The following is a 20,072-nucleotide window of genomic DNA, read 5'->3' on the forward strand; positions in this document are numbered from 1 at the left end:
AAGTACTACAACACAATAACAACAACAATTACCACCTAACTCTTATACAGCACTTTTCATCAGATGATCTCAAAGCGCTTTCCGAAGGATGTCAGTATCACGAGCCCCAGTCATAGATGGGGAAACCGAGGCACAAAGAGGGGGAAGTGACTTGTCCAGTAAGAGTTTTGGGTTGCTGTATGTATTTTTTTTTAAATATTTCTTGCCTTGACTAGAAGCAGCAAGTCCTGAAAATCTTACAGGAGAAATTGTTCTCATGAGATGCTCTGCTCGGTTCTGTACACCCAAGAGGCTCAGATAACCTTTGGAGAAGTATCTGCATTTTGTTGTGCTGATCCAATCTGTGCCTTGAGGGACGTCCCGCCACCCTAGTAACCTTCTCTTAATGTCTCAGTCATTTCTGTGCGAAAGTCCCACCGTCCTGTAAATAGGCTAGTAAATCCCTAGGTACCCTGCTGAGAAAGTACATACCCCACACTGCAAATGAGCTGGGCTACTTCTGCTGGGGTACGTAAAAAAAATGAGGAGCATCATTACCACATGGGATTTGTGTTACAGGAGATGGGCCCAAACCAAAGCCCTGCCCCAGATCCGAATTTTACAAATGGCCATTATATTTATAATAGGCTGAGCCAGAACCCTTGGCTCTAAATGCACTTGGATCTGACAGTAAGCACTTCCAGACAGACACGATGCACCCATCACAGGTATTTAGTATATACTGTTGCCGTAGTAATTCGGGGCCCCGGTCAGGGATCGGGACCCCACTGTGCTAGAGGCTGTACACACACACACACACGGAGAAGATGGTCCCTGCCCCAAAGAGTTTACCATCAAAGCCGACGATGAGAGACAGCAGGTGGCTACAGCAAAGAGACAAGAACAGCGAGACCATTATGGGAAGTGCTTCCTGATCCTGACTGGCTCCCAACAGCCAGAGCTGTGGGGGTGTCCAGATTACTATCCCAATCTCTGTATGGGCATGCCGATGGAGGTGAGACTATGATATTTATTTTGAAACGGTTGCAAAATTCCATAGAAACGCCTCTGAGTTCTGTTTTGCTAGTTATATATACACCTCTACCCTGATATAACGCGACCCGATACAACACAAATTCGGATATAACACGGTAAAGCAGTGCTCCGGGGGCGGGGGCTGCACACTCCGGCAGATCAAAACAAGTTCACACACAGATTTTTGTAATGTCTTGACTGCCCTAGTCTCTGGCTACGTAACATAAATGAAAAACAAGCAACATATAATAATAAATTACCTACAACGGACACTACAAAGCCCCCGTCCCCCTTTTAATTCCGCAGCCTGTGCCCATCTCTGGCGACTGGACTGACCTATCTCCGGAAGATCCTTCCTGAAAACTCCACTGGTCCCCTGCTGGCACCTACAAATAGCTCGCTCACCCCACCTAGTGTGCAGAATTTCAACTACACGGTGACAGAGTCCGTATCTTCACCTGCTGCCTAAGAGGAGATCATCAGCTCTGCAGAAAGAAGCCTCATTATAAAATGTTTCCTTCATTAAAGATAAATAAATAATTAAATAAAATAGCCGGCTCTTCCTATAATGTCTGGCTGCCCAAGCCTACCATCACTGTGCCCTTGCAATGAAGATTCCTGTCCGTGCCATACAGCACAGCCATGAAGACCAGTCCTATTTTCTTTTTTTAAAGTCAGTATCATCTTTGTGTTGTTACCTGGGGCAAAGTTATTGTTGTTGTTTTTTAAAGCAGCACTTACTAGGAGGCAACGAACAAGGTTTCCTCTCAGATCAGTGTCTGGAGCCTGTAGCAAGCGCCAGTCTCTTCCTTTGTTGTAGGTGATGAAAGTTTTCACTTGGTTGTCAATCTTCTTGTTAGCCAAGAACATTCCCTTTATCCCTGCTACCTAGGAAAAATTGACATGGCTGAAAAAAAATATATCAATTGGACTCCGACCTTTGGTGTGCACATGTGATTTCTGTCAAACTCAGCAGGGACTCAGTCACAGCATCCGTGTGATGGAGTCAAAGGGGAGAACTGCCAATGGGTATTAAAAGGAGGAAAGTTATGGGCTTTGTTGGAATAACACAGAGAAGCGCTGCAGATGGGAGAGATTCGAGCATGGAAACCTGAAATGATGTAGGTAACACTCAGTACAAGGTGACAACCCCTCTCTTTGGTAAGAGGAAATACACAAGGAACAGTCACTCATTTCTCTCTGCTGAGTCAACCCCAGCAACTGCTCCCTTGCAAAAAAATGCTAATAATTAATACTTTGCATTTCTATAGTGCCCTCCGTCCAAGAATCTCAAAGTGCTTCATTAATCACTGGCATATTAACCTTAGAATCCCCTGCGTGTATTTTTATCCCAATTTTACATGTGGGGGAAACTGAGGCACAAAGCCGCTACAGTGACTTGCCTAAGGTTGTGATAGAGTCAGAAATAAGAACCAGATATTCTGACTTCCTGTCCAATATTTTATCCACAAGGCCATGCTCCCATACTCAAAATCCCACGGGGGTTGTGAAAAGATGCTGTGTGCTTTGTTAAAAGGTGGATTACATCTAGAGTCCGGTGAGAATCAAGCAGGAAAATATCTTCGCTTTGCCCAGCGCACCTTGCAAAACATTCCCAGGTTGTTCAACACTCTGAAAATCAATAGTGCAATATCCACTGTAGCTTGAGAGCAAGTCTGTTAGGCTGTCGCTTTATAAACAATGAGAACTAGGATGGGATTGGAGGGGGGAGGGAACCTTCTATCTGCCATCGGGATGGTTCAAGTGTCCCCTTCACCTCTGCTCTGATGGCAGGGAAGTGAAGGAATCGATACACAATGTCAGCTGTCGGGCCATTTTATTCACAGCGGTTATTACTTAATTGGCACCAAACTGCAAACTCCTGCAGCAGAATCAAGGGCTGTTTTGGCCTCAACTTACTTCACGACGAGCTTAGAGGAGAAGTTCCACAAAGGGCTCTTTTCATAGCAGTGGAGAGTAGCAAGACACGCAGGAGAAGTTATGCAGTACCTGACAGTGAGGGGACTGGCTTCCCTCCATGCCTCTCCTAGAGGCCCCATCCTTTCCAGAGAAGCCACCTCCCGCTCTCTCTGCATAAGATTCACCTGCCATATATGCTGATCTTCCCCATGTTGATTCCATTAATCTCTACCATGCATTCTCCCCTTCCCCCTGTGATACACAAACTGGTTGCCCTGCTGCAGACAACCTCCAAGCATGTGGTCCCAGCCCACTTTTGAGACACCTGGTCCCACATTCAGGCTTCCCCTGCCATGATGGAGCTTGCCCCTTCCAGTACTACAATAATATTTCATCATGTGACTCCTCCACCATTCCTGAGGCACTCACCTTTATCTTAGGCTACCCTGCTCTGGGACATCCCAGCTTCACATGGACCTTTCCCTGTCCTGGGAGATAGAGAGGTAGCCCCTCCACAGAGGATCAGAGGTGGGGGTGACCTATCATGGTCTCATCCCTCCCAAGATGTATAAGAACTGTGGTCCTCAATCAGACCCTGGTCTTTAGTCCTTCTCCCACCTCATGAAGAAGAGAGATGAGCCGATGGGGTGGTGGCCTTTCCTGGGCTCACCTTTACCCCAACACCTGCGCTGAGAAGATTGGCGCCTTCCCCTGCCCAATGACTTGCTGAGAGGGGGGGGCCCTGCTTCCTTTCTGACTTCTCCCCAAAGAAAGGAACCTTCCACACTCAATTCTCCTTCCATTGGAGCAAGGGCCTAGCACCAGGGGACAACTCACTGGGCCCAATCCTCCTCCCCACTCATAGAGAAGGGAAGAACTGGCAAGCTCTTGTTTCTCTCTGCTCAGAGACAGCATTATGATTTGTGAGACCTCAAGCAAAAACAGGGCCTCAAAGTAGGGTTGACAGCCCTCCAGGATTGTCCTGGAGTCTCCAGGAATCAAAGATTAATTTTTCATTAAAGATGATGTCATGTGATGAAACCTCCAGGAATACATCCAAGCAAAATTGGCAACCCTACCTTGAGGTGTTGGTAGGTGGGAAATCGGTCCTTGAGTTACCTCCTCCTGGTTTGTTGCTGAAGGAAGGAGTGGGTGGAAAGGGACCTACAGTTTGCAGTGGAGCACAAGGCCTCCAAAATATCAGGGCCGCTAGCAGCCCTTTCTGTTTGTGCCTAAGACCAGCCTTCCCTCTGCTGCAAAAAATGGAACTATTCCCTTTGGAACAGGGTCTAGCCCCTTTACTCACATCCAGTAATGTCTTATGCCACAAACCGTCCCATCCATTTCAGGGGCACTACTCATGGAGTGAGGTACTACTCAGCGTGAGTAAAGGAGGCAGAGCCTCGCCCTTTGTGACATGTGAACCTCACACAGGGCCAGACTCTGTTGCACTTACTGACAATGAGTAGCACCTTACTCTGCTAATCACCCCACTTCATGGAGGGTCCGATGCTTACTCACACTGAACAACATGGTACTCCTCAGGTGATGCCCCTAAATTCAGTTGGGACTGCTTGGGGGTTGAGGCCTAATGCCTCAATGGTATTTCGTCGCCTAGCTCCCGTTGATTTCAAGGGGTATTAGATGCCTAAATATCTTTGAGGACCTGAGCCTAAGTCCTGCTCACCAGGAATAAGGAGATCAAAATCTGGTCCTTATAATGGAGCCAAACTAACTAGAAAATTAATATTTGCTATAAATACAGCCAGGATAATACATTTTTAAAAATGTAATCATTACATCTGACGTGGGTTTTCCCCCCAGATTATTTCTGGTTTCTTTGAAGAAATGGAAAGATACCAAAATAGAAAAGGTGTACTGAGTCTACCCATGGGGTGAAAGTAAGTTAAAGGACTTACCGGTACGCCCTGAGCAGGGACGTGGCCTCAAACGGAAGAGGCGGGGTCTTTAAATCACCCCCAGAGCTAACAGCTGCAGAGGCGATTTAAAGGGCCCGGGGCTTTGGCCGCCGCTACCGCAGTGGAGCTCCGGGCCCTTTAAATCGCCGACAGAGCCCTGCCGCCGCTACCCCAGGGCTCTGGCAGCGAGGCTCAGGAGGTGATTTAAAGGCCCCGGGCTCCAGCCGCTGCAGGGAGCCCCGGGCTCTTTAAATCGCCAGCCTGGGGAAGCCGGTCCGGTCCGGTCTGGCACGGCGTACCAGCTCTTGCCAGTACGCTGGACCGAACCAGTTTACTTTCACCTCTGAGTCTACCTGTGTCACTGTGTAAATAGCGATGACTGAGAATGTAACAATAGCTCTGCCTCTGCTATCACAGCCAGGGCCAATAACTCCATTTGTATTTTCCTTTGTTGTTCTCTCGAAGTGGTTGTACTATAGTCCCTGTGAGATGTTGGCCATAAATGATTAAGGAGCATTTTATATATATCAGGTGATAAATGTGTTCTGAAGTCCCATGAATTCTTCTTTTATGATTCCAGTCTTGGGCTGGGACTCTGAGTCTTTTCCAAAGCAAGCAAAGCGTAAATTGTGTTGTCATTTTTAGACAGGTTTATCTTGGGAAAGACCTCACGGAGTATATACGCACCCACAGCAGGGAGACACACACATTGTGTACATATACAACACTGCATATGCCCCCACTGCCTACACCCCCACAGCAAAGACAGATACACACACAAGACTGCATATACACCCATGAAAGAGACACACTGCTTACATGCCCACACCAGATGCATCGACACTTGAAAGACACAAACACACACTATACCAAACAGACAAACTCTGTGCACAATGCAGACCGATATACACTGTGCACACACACCACACACAGTCCACATATTCAGGCATGCCAAAAAGATACCTGCACTACACATACCATTTACACGCTGCTTACACACTCACATTAGTCAGACACACACTCTGTGCACATCTCAAACTGACAGGCACAAACATTTCACATACCCTACCCGATCACAGATACTGCATACGATTCACACACACGGCAAACACAACACCCACACACTTCCACAAGTTATGCACATACTACACACTACGCGTGCTTCTACATGCTGCATATTAGACAACGTACGTCACACTGGAGACACACTACAGGCATCGCCCCCACCACACAACTACTGCAGATTGACACACGCTGCACTGGGCACCATTAAAAACAAACACACTATTTGGCTTTAAGGTTTTCTTTTTTTTACCAGTAGGTCACTTATTATGACTTTGAGCAGGTATTTATGAAGGGGTGGATTGTAACCCTACTACCCAGCCTGAGCTGGGACAGTGTGTAGCTGCAGCGTTCCAGAAACAGTGGACCTTCACTGGCCCCTGTCTCTCCCTTGCTCTAGGAGGAAAATAACCCCTGCTATCCCTTTGCTGGTGCAGATTACTTCCCTCTCTGCGCTGAGCCCAATATCCTCACTGGGTGCACTGGGGCTGGAGCAAGATTCCATCCACTCTCCTCCCAGCACATCCCCACTCCACATGTGCAGGAGAGGGAGTAGCAGCAGAAAGACAGATGCTGTCTCTGGGTCCAGTGATGCAGGTAGCCCTTGCATGGAAATATGTCCCCATACTTTCCATGCATGGGCTACAGGGTTCATAATTGATGCAGGGTTCATAATTGACCCATATGCTCTTCGGACCTGATCCACCTCCGACTGAACTGGAGAGATTCCTGCTGATTTCAATGGGAGCTGAATTAGAGCCACAATGGGGAACAGGGCCACAACCAGTAATGTCTCACCTGCCTACATCAAAAGGTAACTGTACACGTTATTCACAACACACACTGTCCAAGCATCAGTACAGACTGTCAGGGAAAAGATGTGGAGGGGAAAAAAGCACTATAAGGGAAAATAAATCTATTAATAAAGACAGAAGGGGATGAAATGAATGATGATGACTCAGAAACAGCTGGTACACCAAATAAAAAAGCCGCGATCGCCATCAGCGGCGACAATTGGAAAAAAAAAAAGCCGCGATCGGTGGCGGCAGTTCGGCGGCAGGTCCTTCGCTCCTAGAGGGAGTGAGGGACCTGCCGCCCCCGAATTGCCGTAGGTGCCGCCCCTCTCCCTTGGCCGCCCCAAGCACCTGCTTGTTAAGCTGGTGCCCGGAGCTGGCCCTGTCTAGACCATTAGGAAATAAAAAAAAATAACTGAGATGTACTTTTTTGCAACTTCCTTACATTTCTCTAGAAAGGGGGGATAGCTCAGTGGTTTGAGCATTAGCCTGCTAAACCCAGGGTTGTGAGTTCAATCCTCAAGAGGGCCATTTAGGAATCTGGGGCAAAAATCTGTCTGGGGTTTGGTCCTACTTTGAGCAGAGGGTTAGATTAGATGACCTCCTTACAACCCTGATATTCTATGATTCTAGTCAAGTCCAATAGAGGGGTAGCTGGGTGAAATGTAAGGGCTCATGTTAGGCAGGAGACCAGACCAGATGATCTAATTGTCCCTTCTGGCCTCAGACTCTGCAAATCTATGCTGTATTAAGAGAGCTCTGAAAAGCAATTCCTTTGACAATATGAATATATACTGGTGGAACTGACCAAACATATCCTAGCTGCATGATTTTGATTAACTCTTTTGTCAACATTTTAAATTTTGACCAAAAAACCAAAGAGATGAAATTTTCAGTGAAAATGACATCATGTTTTCCGCATGGCTCTATATACTAGTGAGCTAGCCTGGACGATATGGATCCTTGGGCATTTAAGGGAATGAGCAAAACAAACTTACTGTTTCACTAAGAGCAGGTCAAAAAAAAAAGTCCCAAAACTGTGTGGAAAAAATTGGTTCTCTTTTGTTGGGAAATTTTGAAATTTGAACATTTTCCGTCATCTCTACAATAGTAGTACTCATCGGGCTCAGTCCAATCCCCTTTGAGTGATGCAAAGCAGACGTACCCAGGTGGAGGATCTCGCCTAATTATTCTATACACACTGCCACCCTCACACACTCCACTGAAGCCAGACAAGTTTACACGTGACAAACACCCCCACCCCACACACACCAACTTGACCCCATCCCAGCACCAGTACACTGCTGCAAACACACCACATCCACTCTTTTCTAGAGGTCCTCACACCAGCACAGAGTTTATAGGATTTCTACTTCTTTTTAATTTGCCTTTGGAGTTTCTTTCTTTCTATTCTTCATCTCTATTTACCCCCAAACACTTATCGTTTGCAGCAGTCCTACTGGGAGATTCACGCTGGATGGCTTCCAGCTGTCCTCCAGCCAGAACATCAGATTTCAAGGGAGGTTTGTGCCAGGCTCAGTGTCAGCCAATATTCTTTCTATTTAGATAATCAGCAGATCCGACGCTACCAGTCTGATCACATTAATTTCAATCCCAGTTCCTATCATCTGTCAGCCTAATAAAACAAAGACTTTTCTTTCCCCCTGGGATGTAGGACACCTTTATGTAATGCAGTGAAACCACTCCTTGAACTGACGGTAATAAGAGGCAACAGCCTTTCCACGGGCTGCCAAAGTTGCAGATAGATTAATAGTGAAGACCTCACAAGGATGAGGAAATGGCATGCCCATTCTCCTGCAATTCGCCTGCATTTATACAGCACCCGTTCGGGCTTTCTACATGGACATCTCAAGGTGGTTTCCAGTTAAAGGATATTGTGACGAAGTTCTGTCCTTGACTCCGTGGGTCCTGCGTTTCCTGATGGATTTTGCTAGCCTCAGAGGTTCACTGTGACCCTCCACATAGCCCTTCTCTCTCTAGAGGCAAGGGTCACAGTCTACTGAGCCATTTTCATCATAAGCCAGCAAGGGAGGTGAGGAGAAACAACCCTCCCTCGCACAGTCTCTGTTGTCTCCCAGTATCAGTGATTAATCAGGGAGGGCAGGGGGGAGCCCGGGCCCACCCTCTACTCCGGGCTCCAGCCCAGGGACTCTAAAATTAGCAGCTACGGAAGCTGACTTTTTGGAAATAGGACATATACAATTCCCTGGGCTACTTCCCCACAGAACCCTCTCCCCCCCCCCCTATCTTCTTCACAATTACCTCAGGGCCTCCTTCCTTGCACCTGATATGGATTCATACTACTTCATTCCTCCAACAGCACAGCTTCCCTCCTATAGCTCCTGACACCCACACTTGCACTGACTAACTGGGAGGCTTTTAACTAGCTCCAGCCAGTCCTTGATTGGCTTCAGGTGTCCCAATCAACCTAGCTATCTCCACTACCTTCTAGAAGGATCTTAATTGGCCCCAGGTGTCTTGATTAACCTGGAGCAACTGCCATTTGGTTACCGTGGCACCAGGGATTTGTTTAGCCTGGGGCTAACATAACTGTTCCTCACTACTTTACTGTAGTCATCTGGCCTTGCCCCATCACAATATTCAAAGTCAGTCCAGCTCATGGAGTTAATATTCAGGTAAAAGTGCCTTCCCTTTTACAAGGACTCAATATTATTCAATAGATTTCATCCTGCAGGGTGGGAAACCACCTGTAGGACACCTAGGGTGAGAACCTCGCCCTACTCCAGCCTCTTTGTGTCATGCAAATGAGCCAGAGTTCCATAAGGGGCCCTAAAAGCCCAGGTTCCATCCAGAGGAGGATTCCTACCCTTTAGGCACTGCAGAAGACAGCTACTAGTCTGCCTTCTAAGGACACCTTTGCAAGGTCTGGCACAGGGAACTGCTAGGGGGGCTTCAGCACACAACTCTGCTGAGATTCTGGGCCGCTCAGGGAGGTAGTTATAACCTAGATAGGTGCTCAGGGGAGTCTAAGTAACACCAGGGGCCATTCCAGTCCCCAGAGCAACCCAGGATCAGAAGGGCGCTACAGGTGGCTTAAAGCGGTCATTCCCCCCTCGCCTCTTGACTATGAGTTCTGGGCTGTGACTCTTAAAGGAGCAGCACAAAACCGCTCATCCTTGGGACTCTGTGGCCCTGGGACTGCACCTAGGCAGGGTGTTGTGTGTTTTATGTGATCACTAGATTATGGCTTTTACAGTTTCCACAGCAGGAATTCTGGCTGAGTCAGCTAAAATTCCTCCAGGGGGTTCCCAGGTCGTGAATGTTGTAGCAACTGCAAGGTGCTGTAGAGCTGTTGAGTTTGGCATGGGCTCCCCTAAGTGTATGGTAATGTTGAGGCCAGATCTTACATGGAGGTACCTCCTTCACCCTTGAACCTCTTTGTACCTTCACTTTGTGCCTACCTTGTACAACACTACAAAATCTGGGTTCTTTGAGGTCCTTGGATAAAAGGCATTGCACCAGTCCAAAGTTATGTGGTGGTGTTCAGCCACATAATGTCTCCACTAATCACACTTGTGGTACAAGGTTGTGTGCGTTCATCACAAAAACAATGTTATTGGAACAGCGCGAACTCCCAGGATGGGATTGCGTCATTAGCACTCGTGACATACCTCATAGAGGTCGATCATCACATTACCCTCCAGCCCGCGGCTACTCTTGACATTCTCCAAGGCCAGCGTGAAGTAGACCCCTCTGGTGTCAGATATATAAAGGTTGTACGTATCGTTCTGGTTCCACTCCTGCACGGCTGCAAACACCTGATTCTCATCCGTGCTGATAACGTGCATATCCTGGGGAAAGGACACAGAGGCATGTTATTGTAGGACAACTCAGTTGTATCAATTCCAAGGTCAACACAGGTTGAATCCTGGAAGATCAAGGGCTGTATTCATTCTAGAATCTAATCAGAAATTGTAGACAACATTCTTGCAAGTAGCATATTCCCTCGTCGGCATATTTTGCATGTTCTCTCTTCTGCCTGTATGCAAAGTAGTAATTAAGCGCGGAGGTGTTAATTGAACATTCACATGGGCAACACTTTTAAGCACATTATTGTACAGTAGCAATTTGTGAGGACGGGTGGTGTATAATATCGGGTGGGTTTTTTCCCCCTTGCTACATCTTAAACGTGAAATGTGATTGAAAAGGAAATCACTGTACATCACTGAGCTAAGAGGAGAAAACAGCCACATCTTATGCATTTTGTGGGAGTTCAGTGTCTCTCAAAAATGTACAGATGCCAGAACTGCTGGTGAAACTTTATGGCCTCTGATGTTACTAATTAATTAATTATATTGCCATAGCACCTAGGAATCCCAGTCACGGATCAGACCCCAGTGTGCCACACCCTGTGCAAACGTATAACAAACAGATGACCTCTGCCCCCCAGATGGAATCGATCAGGGGTTCTCAAACTTCATTGCACCGCGACCCCCTTGTGACAACAAAAATTACTACACAACCCCAGGAGGAGGGAACCACGGCCTGAGGCCACCCAAGGGCTTCAGCCCCAGGCAGGGGGCCTGTAACCTGAGCCCCGCTGTCCAGGGCTGAAGCCTTCGGGCTTTGGCTTTGGCCCTAGGCAGTGGGGCTCAGGCTTCGGCTTCCACCCCACGCCCCAGCAAGTCTAAGCCAGCCCTGGTGTTGTAACCCACTTTGGGGTCCCGACCCACAGTTTGAGAACCGCTGGAATAGATAATCAGAAGGCTCCCTTTTGGCCTTAAAAATCTATGGAGAAAAAAAAATTCTAGGTTTTCTTGGCACTGGCTAACCCTCAAAAGGTGGGGACGTTCCCTCTTGCTCTGGACCGACATCCCAAAGGTTGGTTGCTTATTTGAAACTCAGCCAAACGTTTTGGACTGCAAAACTGGGAATTTTATCAGAGGTGGATTTCTTCGGCTATGATATTTCCTCTTGCTTCTGCTAATGCTATTAATAGCACACAAATAAAATGTCCTGATGGGTTTTCACACTTCTTGCTGAAACATGGAAGTGTGAAAAACAATGAGGAGAAAACTTCCAGTTAAAACCATTTTTTAGTATATTCACGGTAAATATCAAGTAAAGGTTAAGCTCAGTTCAGCTCAACTGGTTCCTCCACCCTAGATTTTATATCTGAGGGATGAATATCCACTTTGACTTGCTTAATTACATTGCAGTAATGAACATCTCAAAATAATCTGGTATTTCAGGCAAATAGACAAGGTTACATTCTGAGATGACGTAGAAGATGGGATAAATCACACTGGCTTGCAACGATTTAGGGTGTATGTATACGGCAAAAAAGGTGTGTTTGTAACTGGGGTTAGCTAACTTGGGTTAAAACAGCAGTGAAGACACAGCAGCTCAGCTTTTAACTCAGGTTAGCAACTCAAATTTTAACTTCGAACCTGGAGTTAAACTCTAGCTGCTCAACCAAAGTTATAAACCATGTCCTCACTGCTATTTTAATCTGAGTTAACTATTGTGGGGTAGCTAACCCAAGTTTTTCCCCAGTGTAGACATATACTAAGAGTCCCTTATGTGTATACACACAGACACACGCACTAGGAGTCACTCAGCCAAATTCAGAAATAATGTATTACTGAGGTTGTAAGTAGAGCTGCTCAAACAGTATTTGGCAAATATACTCTTTCAGGAATTGCACCATTTTTGATCAAATAGTTTATTCACCCAATACTGATTTCCCCCCCCCCCCATATCTGACCGGTTTTAGGGAACGCTGAAGGCCATTTCACGAATGCCGGTGAAATTAATCAGGTCACTTATTCACTGAAAACTTTTCTTTCTAAACAGGGGTGAGTCTCAGTAAGTGAGAAAATCCAATGAAGGCTAAGGGAATCTAAGGATATGTCTAGTCTGCAAGCACAGGGTGTGATTGCATTTTTAGTAGACACACATGAGCTAGGTTTAATCTAGCTGTAGACAAGCTGTGGCAGCTCATGCTGTAGTTGGGGCTGTCCAAGCCCGCCCAGAACACTGGGTAGTTACTTGTGGTGCTAACCCGCTCCGAAGCTTCACCACTCTGGTGCCCAAGCAAGGTAGATTAAATGTAGCTTGTGTATTTCAGCTAAAGATGCATCACACCCTGTGATTCCAGTCCAGATGTTCCAATAGTCCAAAGGAGTGTAAATAAAGTGAGTCTAAATTGGTATAACATACACATTTCAGAGGCCAGAAGGAAGTATACATGACGTCAGCTTACATTTGCCTCTGCATGTGTCTGTTGTCCTATATATGCCTGCACAGGGTAAGCACATGATGGACAGGGGCTGACATACATGTATCAATTGTGTGCTGTGTTAGTCCAAACCCTTCTTGGGACTCAGTCAGAGAGTTTCCCTAGATGCAGCACAGCATGGTGGATTGGACATTAACATGCCGGTCTAGTGCCTGCCCTTCTTGTCTTTCCACAGACAAGAGAAAGAGCAATGTTATGCCCGAGAATTTGATTGGGTGTCTAGGAAAGTCTAAAGGCCAAAGCTTTCTGAATTGTTAACACAACGCGACTGCCCTTTTCTCGCTTGGTCGGGGATCTTTGCCTCTTGGCAAGTTTAATAGCAGGAATGCAATACAGCACCGAACCTTTCTATCATTATTACACTCGGAACTATATACACGACTTGACTGTATGACAATCACATTGCTTTGTCTGCCTTCATGTTTACAGCTGGTGACTAAGCTACTCCAGATCCAGCACAAGTTGATGGCCGGAGATTTAGGTATGTCTAGAAATGGGGTGAGTTTAAGCAGACTGCACCAATGAAATGTTGTTAGGTGTACCTGTGCTATTCTGTGATGAACTCTGTTAGAGAGATCATGAGCCACCTATTACAGGTCATGATGCCATAGTACAGAATGGGAAGGGCAACTCAAGGTTTCCTCTCACTGTACCAATTAATGTTCCTTAACCCAGTCCCAGAGGTACCATCTCCCAGGGTAAGACAAACTTATCAGGTAAGAACCAAGTAAGAGTTCACAGCCCTTTGCTCAGACTGGTAACCAAAGTGTTAATTACTGGCAGCAGTGATTGTGGGTTTTATGACATAAACTCTGCCCACAGAAGCTGGACTGCAACCCATCAATTCATGTCACCAAAGCCACCAGCCGTCAGGTGGCAACTCTCTTCCCAGGTCCAAATTCGAAAGAGGTGACAGATGCAGAGGTGAAAAAGTCTGTATTCCATTCCTCAATCCCACGAGCCATTCGAGAGTTTGGCACTGGCAGCACTGTTTACTGCGTTTGGGCCCGATTTCTTAGTTGAGAGAGATTAAAGAGAATCTCGGCATAGAAGGAGCTGTTTGTTTCCATTCCTTTGGCTAGCACAGCGCTTTGTACATTTTTAATAAAGGCAGCTCTTCTGCTTTGATAGCAGCATCGCAAATATATGCATTTTTTCCGTTAGCTCCTTCCACACCAAATGTAGCTCTTCATCTTTTGAAGATGTTATGAGATTGTAAGGAAGCACTTTTTCTCCTTAAATATCACACTCGGACTTGGATGAAACAACAGCACTTACTGTTCCAATTCCTATTTCATTTACAATAGGCTAAAATTAATTATAACTTACTTTCCCCAGCTTTCCGTAGATCTCAGAGAAGACAGACAGATGGAGAACTAAACATGTAGCGGGAACACGACGCAAACCAAATATCTCATCACAGATGGTCTGAGCTAGCTGCAAGTGGGAATTCTAAGGGTCATTTTGCATGGGCATCACAATCACTTGTCTGAAAAGAGTCCAATTATTTTTGGAACATCTGTTTCAAATAAGCGCTTATTTCATAGAATCATAAAATATCAGGGTTGGAAGGGACCTCAGGAGGTCATCTAGTCCAACCCCCTGTTCAAAGCAGGACCAGTCCCCAACTAAATCATCCCAGCCAATGATGTAGTCAACGTCTGCTCTGCCTTGATAGGATAATTCCTCCTGGTTCTTTAGAATGGCTGGAGTTTCATTCTATGTAAGAATACTTGGGCCAAGATTTGCAAAAGCGACTAGAGATTTTGGGTGCAGCACGGGGTTGGGTTCTGCATTGTGAAAAAGGACTTGCTGTGGGATGGGAAGAGACATTGCTGGGGACGTCATCCCCCAACCCACACACCCAAACCTGCAAGTCCTTTGTGGGTAAATTAATGCTGACCAGGTTAGTTGTAACTAACATCGATCCGCTTACACATGTTTTGGGGCAGTTCAGGAGGATTCCATGGTATGGCAGCCCTTGAGGTCATCACAGCAGACAGCCCTGTACCTTCATAGATCCCTTTAAAGACCCACCCACATCTCAGGGGGAATCTACAGGTTAAGGAGATGGGATCCAGAGAGAAGGCGAAACCGCCACCCAACCACAATGGAAGAGTTCCAGGAACCTTGTGAATTTGGATTTTCACTGCCCCGTGTAGCAGTAACCCACATCTGGCCCTAAACTTCTGATTCCAGATATAACTTTGAAGGCCATACCCATTGATAGCCACCTAGCAGGCCACGCAATTGAAGCAGATGACATTGTTCTGAGAAAGAAATAAAACTCTTAAGAATGAGGTTCCCTTTTGTTTAAGAAGAAGTTTGAAGTCCGGCTGCAAAGCACTGACCTCTTCTGAATGGAATGTTTTTTTCACCCCCCAGACTGACACTTTTTGGATAGGTCTCTCAAAAACCCAGCTCCATAAGGCAATCATATCCTTTCAGGCTCCATTGCTAATTCGCCATTGTTCTTAATTAGGTAAGATACGGAGCAGACACAAAAAACATCTCTTTGCTTGCCTCCCATTAAAATCTGCTAACGAGGCAAAGCATAAAAAGTGACCCACACAGGGGGAGGGGGGGGGAGGGTTAAGGCAAACTGCCCCCAATGGTGTTAATTGATTAAAATTTAATAGCAATTTACGCAGACCTGAGCACAAATCTACATTTCATACTGATGTCCTTGACTGACTGAAATGCTGACACAGCCATAGGCTCTTTTCCGCTTTCAAATATTCTTTAAAAACAAGTTTTGTTAATTAAAGCTCATTCTGAAGTTACCGCTTGGCAGCAGTCACCTCTGAATTGACTGGGAGCTGTGTGTGTGAGTGTGAATATATCAGCAATAACAACATACCTTGGGCAAAGAATACTTTGGCAGCTTCATCTGTGCAAACGTGTTTCTCCTATAGGACACGTAATAGTGTGGCCGTCCTCCCGATGTTAACTGCAATATAAAAGGGAATTTTATACCCAGGGTTACCATCATCAGCCTTCATTTTTCTTTGAGGCGGGAGGAAAATATTAGGCAGTTTGCAAAGGTGAATGAAACCGTGATAGCGACGGTTTAACATAGCAGCTGTTGCAGGAGGTGACAAAATATCTGGCCAGGGGAAAACTTCCATTGATTTCAATGGGGCCATGATTTCACCCTCTGATTTTATATCCATATTGCAGATTACTGTGGCACATTCAGGTCCTCGCTACCTGCAGAGGTATCAGGTGGTCAAGTGATTAGATCAGCAGGTTGCCAGGTAGGACCGGTGGGTTCCGTTTCTAGCTCTGGCACTGACTTCCTGTATGACTTTGCACGTCACCACACTTCAGCATCTAAATAAGTGGCCTGACATTCAGACTAGCAAAGCACCCACAGCTCCCAAAGTCAGACTTTGACAATCAGGCTATTTATATAGGTCCTGAGCATGGACTGAGGTGCCTGACTTTAGCAACCCAACTTTGAAAATGCTGGAGTTCAACTGCATGTGTTCCATTTTCCCCACCTGTAAAAAGAATCTGGTCGTGTTAACCTGACTCACAGGGATGTCATGAGGATTAATCAGTCGTCATAAAAGACTTTGAAATCCTTGGACGGAAGGTGCTAATATACGCGCAAAGAACCAATATGTTCCGAGCTCCTCGGAGCAGAACTTTATGTTAAGTATGGTCTTACAAAGACTTTTTGCAATCGTGGGGTGTTTTAAAAGGCATTATTGTTAGTGATCCAAGAACACAGAGGTCATGATTCACCACAGATAAAAGAAATGAAATTATGACTATCTTTCATAATATCCATCTCTAATTCATTGATTGACAGCTAGTATTGACAGCAAAAAAATGTCCACAAGCACATGTTTTTGGTTTGTTTGTTTTTTCCTTTCTGCAAATGTAAGTTATCAAGGATGGGCAATTTTTTCTTCAGTTTTTTAAGCAGCTGGAAAAGTCAACCATTTATTGATTAAAATGAAATCCTTTAAAACCTAAATTTAATATACTTCTTTTCTGTCTTTCCCCCAACTGATCTCACAGCACAGTACAAACAGCAACAAATTAATCTTCATAATACCCCTGGCTGCTGAGGGTTTTTATAGGTTGTCTCTTCACACAACCATTGAAATGCCGCCAGCTCTAGGGTGGAATGCAGCATATATTAAAAGCACAGAGTAACACCGCTCAACTGTTGAAAACAGGAAATTGAAATACACTGTATCCTACTTAAAGAGAAGGATGATTTGAGAAGGCAGAATGTAACTAGCCAGAGTGGAATTAACATGCCTATTGTCACCGTGTGCACCATGGGATCTGGCTGGACCATTGGCAAGAGGCCAACTCCAGCAGCACACCACCAATACAATGATACCCGAGCAATGATTCAGTTATGACACGGAAGAAAGATTCCCACCGACTGAGCCGTCCCTGCCACTAGCACCAGTATCTGATTTGCAATCAAAGGTTATGTCTACACTACACTTTGTGGACCTGCTTTAATTTGCATTACCTAACACATAAATGCTAGTATAGACACCTCCCCATGTTAGTTAAATCCTAATGTAAACCACAAATGCTTGTATTCTGGACCAGACCATCTAAACAAGCATTTACGGCTGTGTTAGTTACCTTGAGTCAATTAGCAATCAATTAACTCAAGTTAAAACAGCAGCACAGACTCAAGTCCAGACCCACCCCAAAAGGATCAGGTATCCACTCCAACAAGTCAGAACTATTGAAGGTCTCAGAAGGCATTCTGAAACCAGATTATTTCCAATTCATGTACACTGTCCCTGCACTTTTTTTCGTCAACTCTCTTATTAAATAGACAGCGGCAGCAGGATAATGAAACCCATGGCTGTTCAGATGCATTCTCCGGCTCTCACCTAGAACAGAGATTGGCTGAATACATCTCATCTCCATCCTTGTCTCAATAATCGTAGTCCATGCATGACAATAATGGCTGATTACTCTCCCCAGTCCTTCCCTCTATCACCTCCTCCCCTCTTCTATTCCTTTCTCTCACTCAATAAAAGCCTTGATTGGTCTACTGCACTTGTGATATCAAGTGACTGGCACACCAACTTAAAGCCGAGTGGTACAGGGTCTACTCCTGGAATGCATGATGAGGCTGGTTGATTGGCAATGAGGATTATTCCAGTACGCATCCTGAATGCTCCAGGCAGCACCTCCATGACCTCATGTTGATAAGATACTTGAAACAGAGTCAGAAGGAACCAATTAGCATTCTGATGGGCTGATGCACTCTGTGAAGCTCCTTTATAAGGCACTCTGGGCTGGTTGCTTGGTTGTGTGTGTTTGCGTGCGTATGTATATATAAGGAGCGAGGGGCAGGGAGGAGAATTACTTGGAATCAATCAGAGAATGCATGTTCCACACCTGAACAAACACATAATCGTCCTGCACAATCAGGGAGTCGGGGTCAATGTAACCTGGAAACGGTTTGCTCCGGGTGGCTTCGGTGCAGTTCTGCATCCTGCAGGTGATGTACTGCGCATCTGAAATCATAAGGACAAAACAAAATAATGCTCAGTTATAGGGCATAGATCTCTCCCAATGCTGCAGTATCAGTGGCAGGCTCTTGCTTTCCTCTCCATTCACCTGGCCCATTCCTTCATTACCGATGCTGGTTTATTTTAAAATATGTCCCTGCAGAGCTCTGGGTGCTGTATATTATTTATGTATAATGTGGTAGCGCCTAGGAGCTCTAATCATGGACCAGGACCCCACAGTGCTAGGTGCTGTACAAACGCAGAACAAAAAAAGGCCCTGCCCCCAAAAGCTTACACTCTAATTAAATCAAATCTAATGTAAACTAATGAATCGAACATAGTCCTGAGGAGCAGACAGGGCCAGATCCTCAGCAGTGCATGAGGAGCACACAGTGCATCTGAGCTGTATGCGCATCAAGATGGCTACAAGTAACCCCCATGCCCCAAACTACCCTCCTGGGGACATCTCTGTGCCAATGCTAGAGCTGTGCATTTACCCTCTTGCTGCCCACAGTCCCCAAGGTGCTACTTCAGTCTTCTAGCACTGCTCATAGACTCAGACTTTAAGGTCAGAAGGGACCATTATGATCTTCTTGACTGACCTCCTGCACAACGCAGGCCACAGAATCTCACCCACCCACTCCTGTAACAAACCCCTGTCCTATGTCTGAGCTATTGAAGTCCTCAACTTGTGGTTTAAAGACTTCAAGGTGCAGAGAATCCTCCAGCAAGTGACCCGTGCCCCACGCTGCAGAGGAAGGCGAAAACCCCCCAGGGCCTCTGCCAATCTGCCTTGGAGGAAAATTCCTTCCCAACCCCAAATATGGCGATCAGCTAAACCCTGAGCATGTGGGCAAGACTCACCAGCCAGACACCCAGGAAAGAATTCTCTGTAGTAACTCATCTACATCCCATCACAGGCCATTGGGCATATTTACCGCTAATAGTCAAAGATCAATTAATTGCCAAAATTAGGCTATCCCGTCATACCATCCCTTCCATAAACTTATCAAGCTTAGTCTTGAAGCCAGATATGTCTTTTGGCAACACTGCTCCCCTTGGAAGGCTATTCCAGAACGTCACTCCTCTGATGGTTAGAAACCTTCGTCTAATTTCAAGTCTAAACTTCCTGTTTAGGCCAGTTTATATCCATTTGTTCTTGTGTCCACATTGGTACTAAGCTTAAATAATTCCTCTCCCTCCCTGATATTTATTCCTCTGATATATTTATAGAGAGCAATCATATCTCCTCTCAGCCTTCTTTTGGTTAGGCTAAACAAGCCAAGCTCTTTGAGTCTCCTTTCATAAGACAGGTTTTCCATTCCTCGGATCATCCTAGTAGCCCTTCTCTGTACCTGTTCCAGTTTGAATTCATCCTTCTTAAACATGGGCGACCAGAACTGCACACAGTATTCCAGATGAGGTCTCACCAGTGCCTTGTATATCGGTACTAACACCTCCTTATCTCTAATGGAAATACCTCGCCTGATGCATCCCAAGACCGTATTAGCTTTTTTCACAGCCATATCATAATGCCCCCTCTTTCCTGGGCATAACAGCTATTGTATTCCCCCTATGC

At 45.8% G+C, this 20,072-nt stretch overlaps 1 protein-coding gene across 1 annotated transcript in view; it reads right to left on the bottom strand.

The window, feature by feature from the left end:
• SORCS1 (sortilin related VPS10 domain containing receptor 1) overlaps window positions 1–20,072 on the bottom strand; it is a 410,485-nt gene that overhangs the window by 73,328 nt on the left and 317,085 nt on the right. Inside the window, exons 8-11 of the mRNA XM_026651051.1 lie at window positions 18,381–18,499; window positions 15,853–15,942; window positions 10,363–10,542; window positions 1,756–1,902 (exon numbers count right to left, since the gene is read on the bottom strand). Of these exons, the coding sequence (XP_026506836.1) occupies window positions 1,756–1,902; window positions 10,363–10,542; window positions 15,853–15,942; window positions 18,381–18,499 (536 nt within the window). The remainder of the gene's footprint in view (window positions 1–1,755; window positions 1,903–10,362; window positions 10,543–15,852; window positions 15,943–18,380; window positions 18,500–20,072) is intronic.

The sequence above is a fragment of the Terrapene carolina genome, unplaced genomic scaffold, assembly GCF_002925995.2.
Source record: "Terrapene carolina triunguis isolate 2854851 unplaced genomic scaffold, T_m_triunguis-2.0 Scaffold95, whole genome shotgun sequence".
In the NCBI taxonomy this organism is placed as follows: domain Eukaryota; kingdom Metazoa; phylum Chordata; order Testudines; family Emydidae; genus Terrapene; species Terrapene triunguis.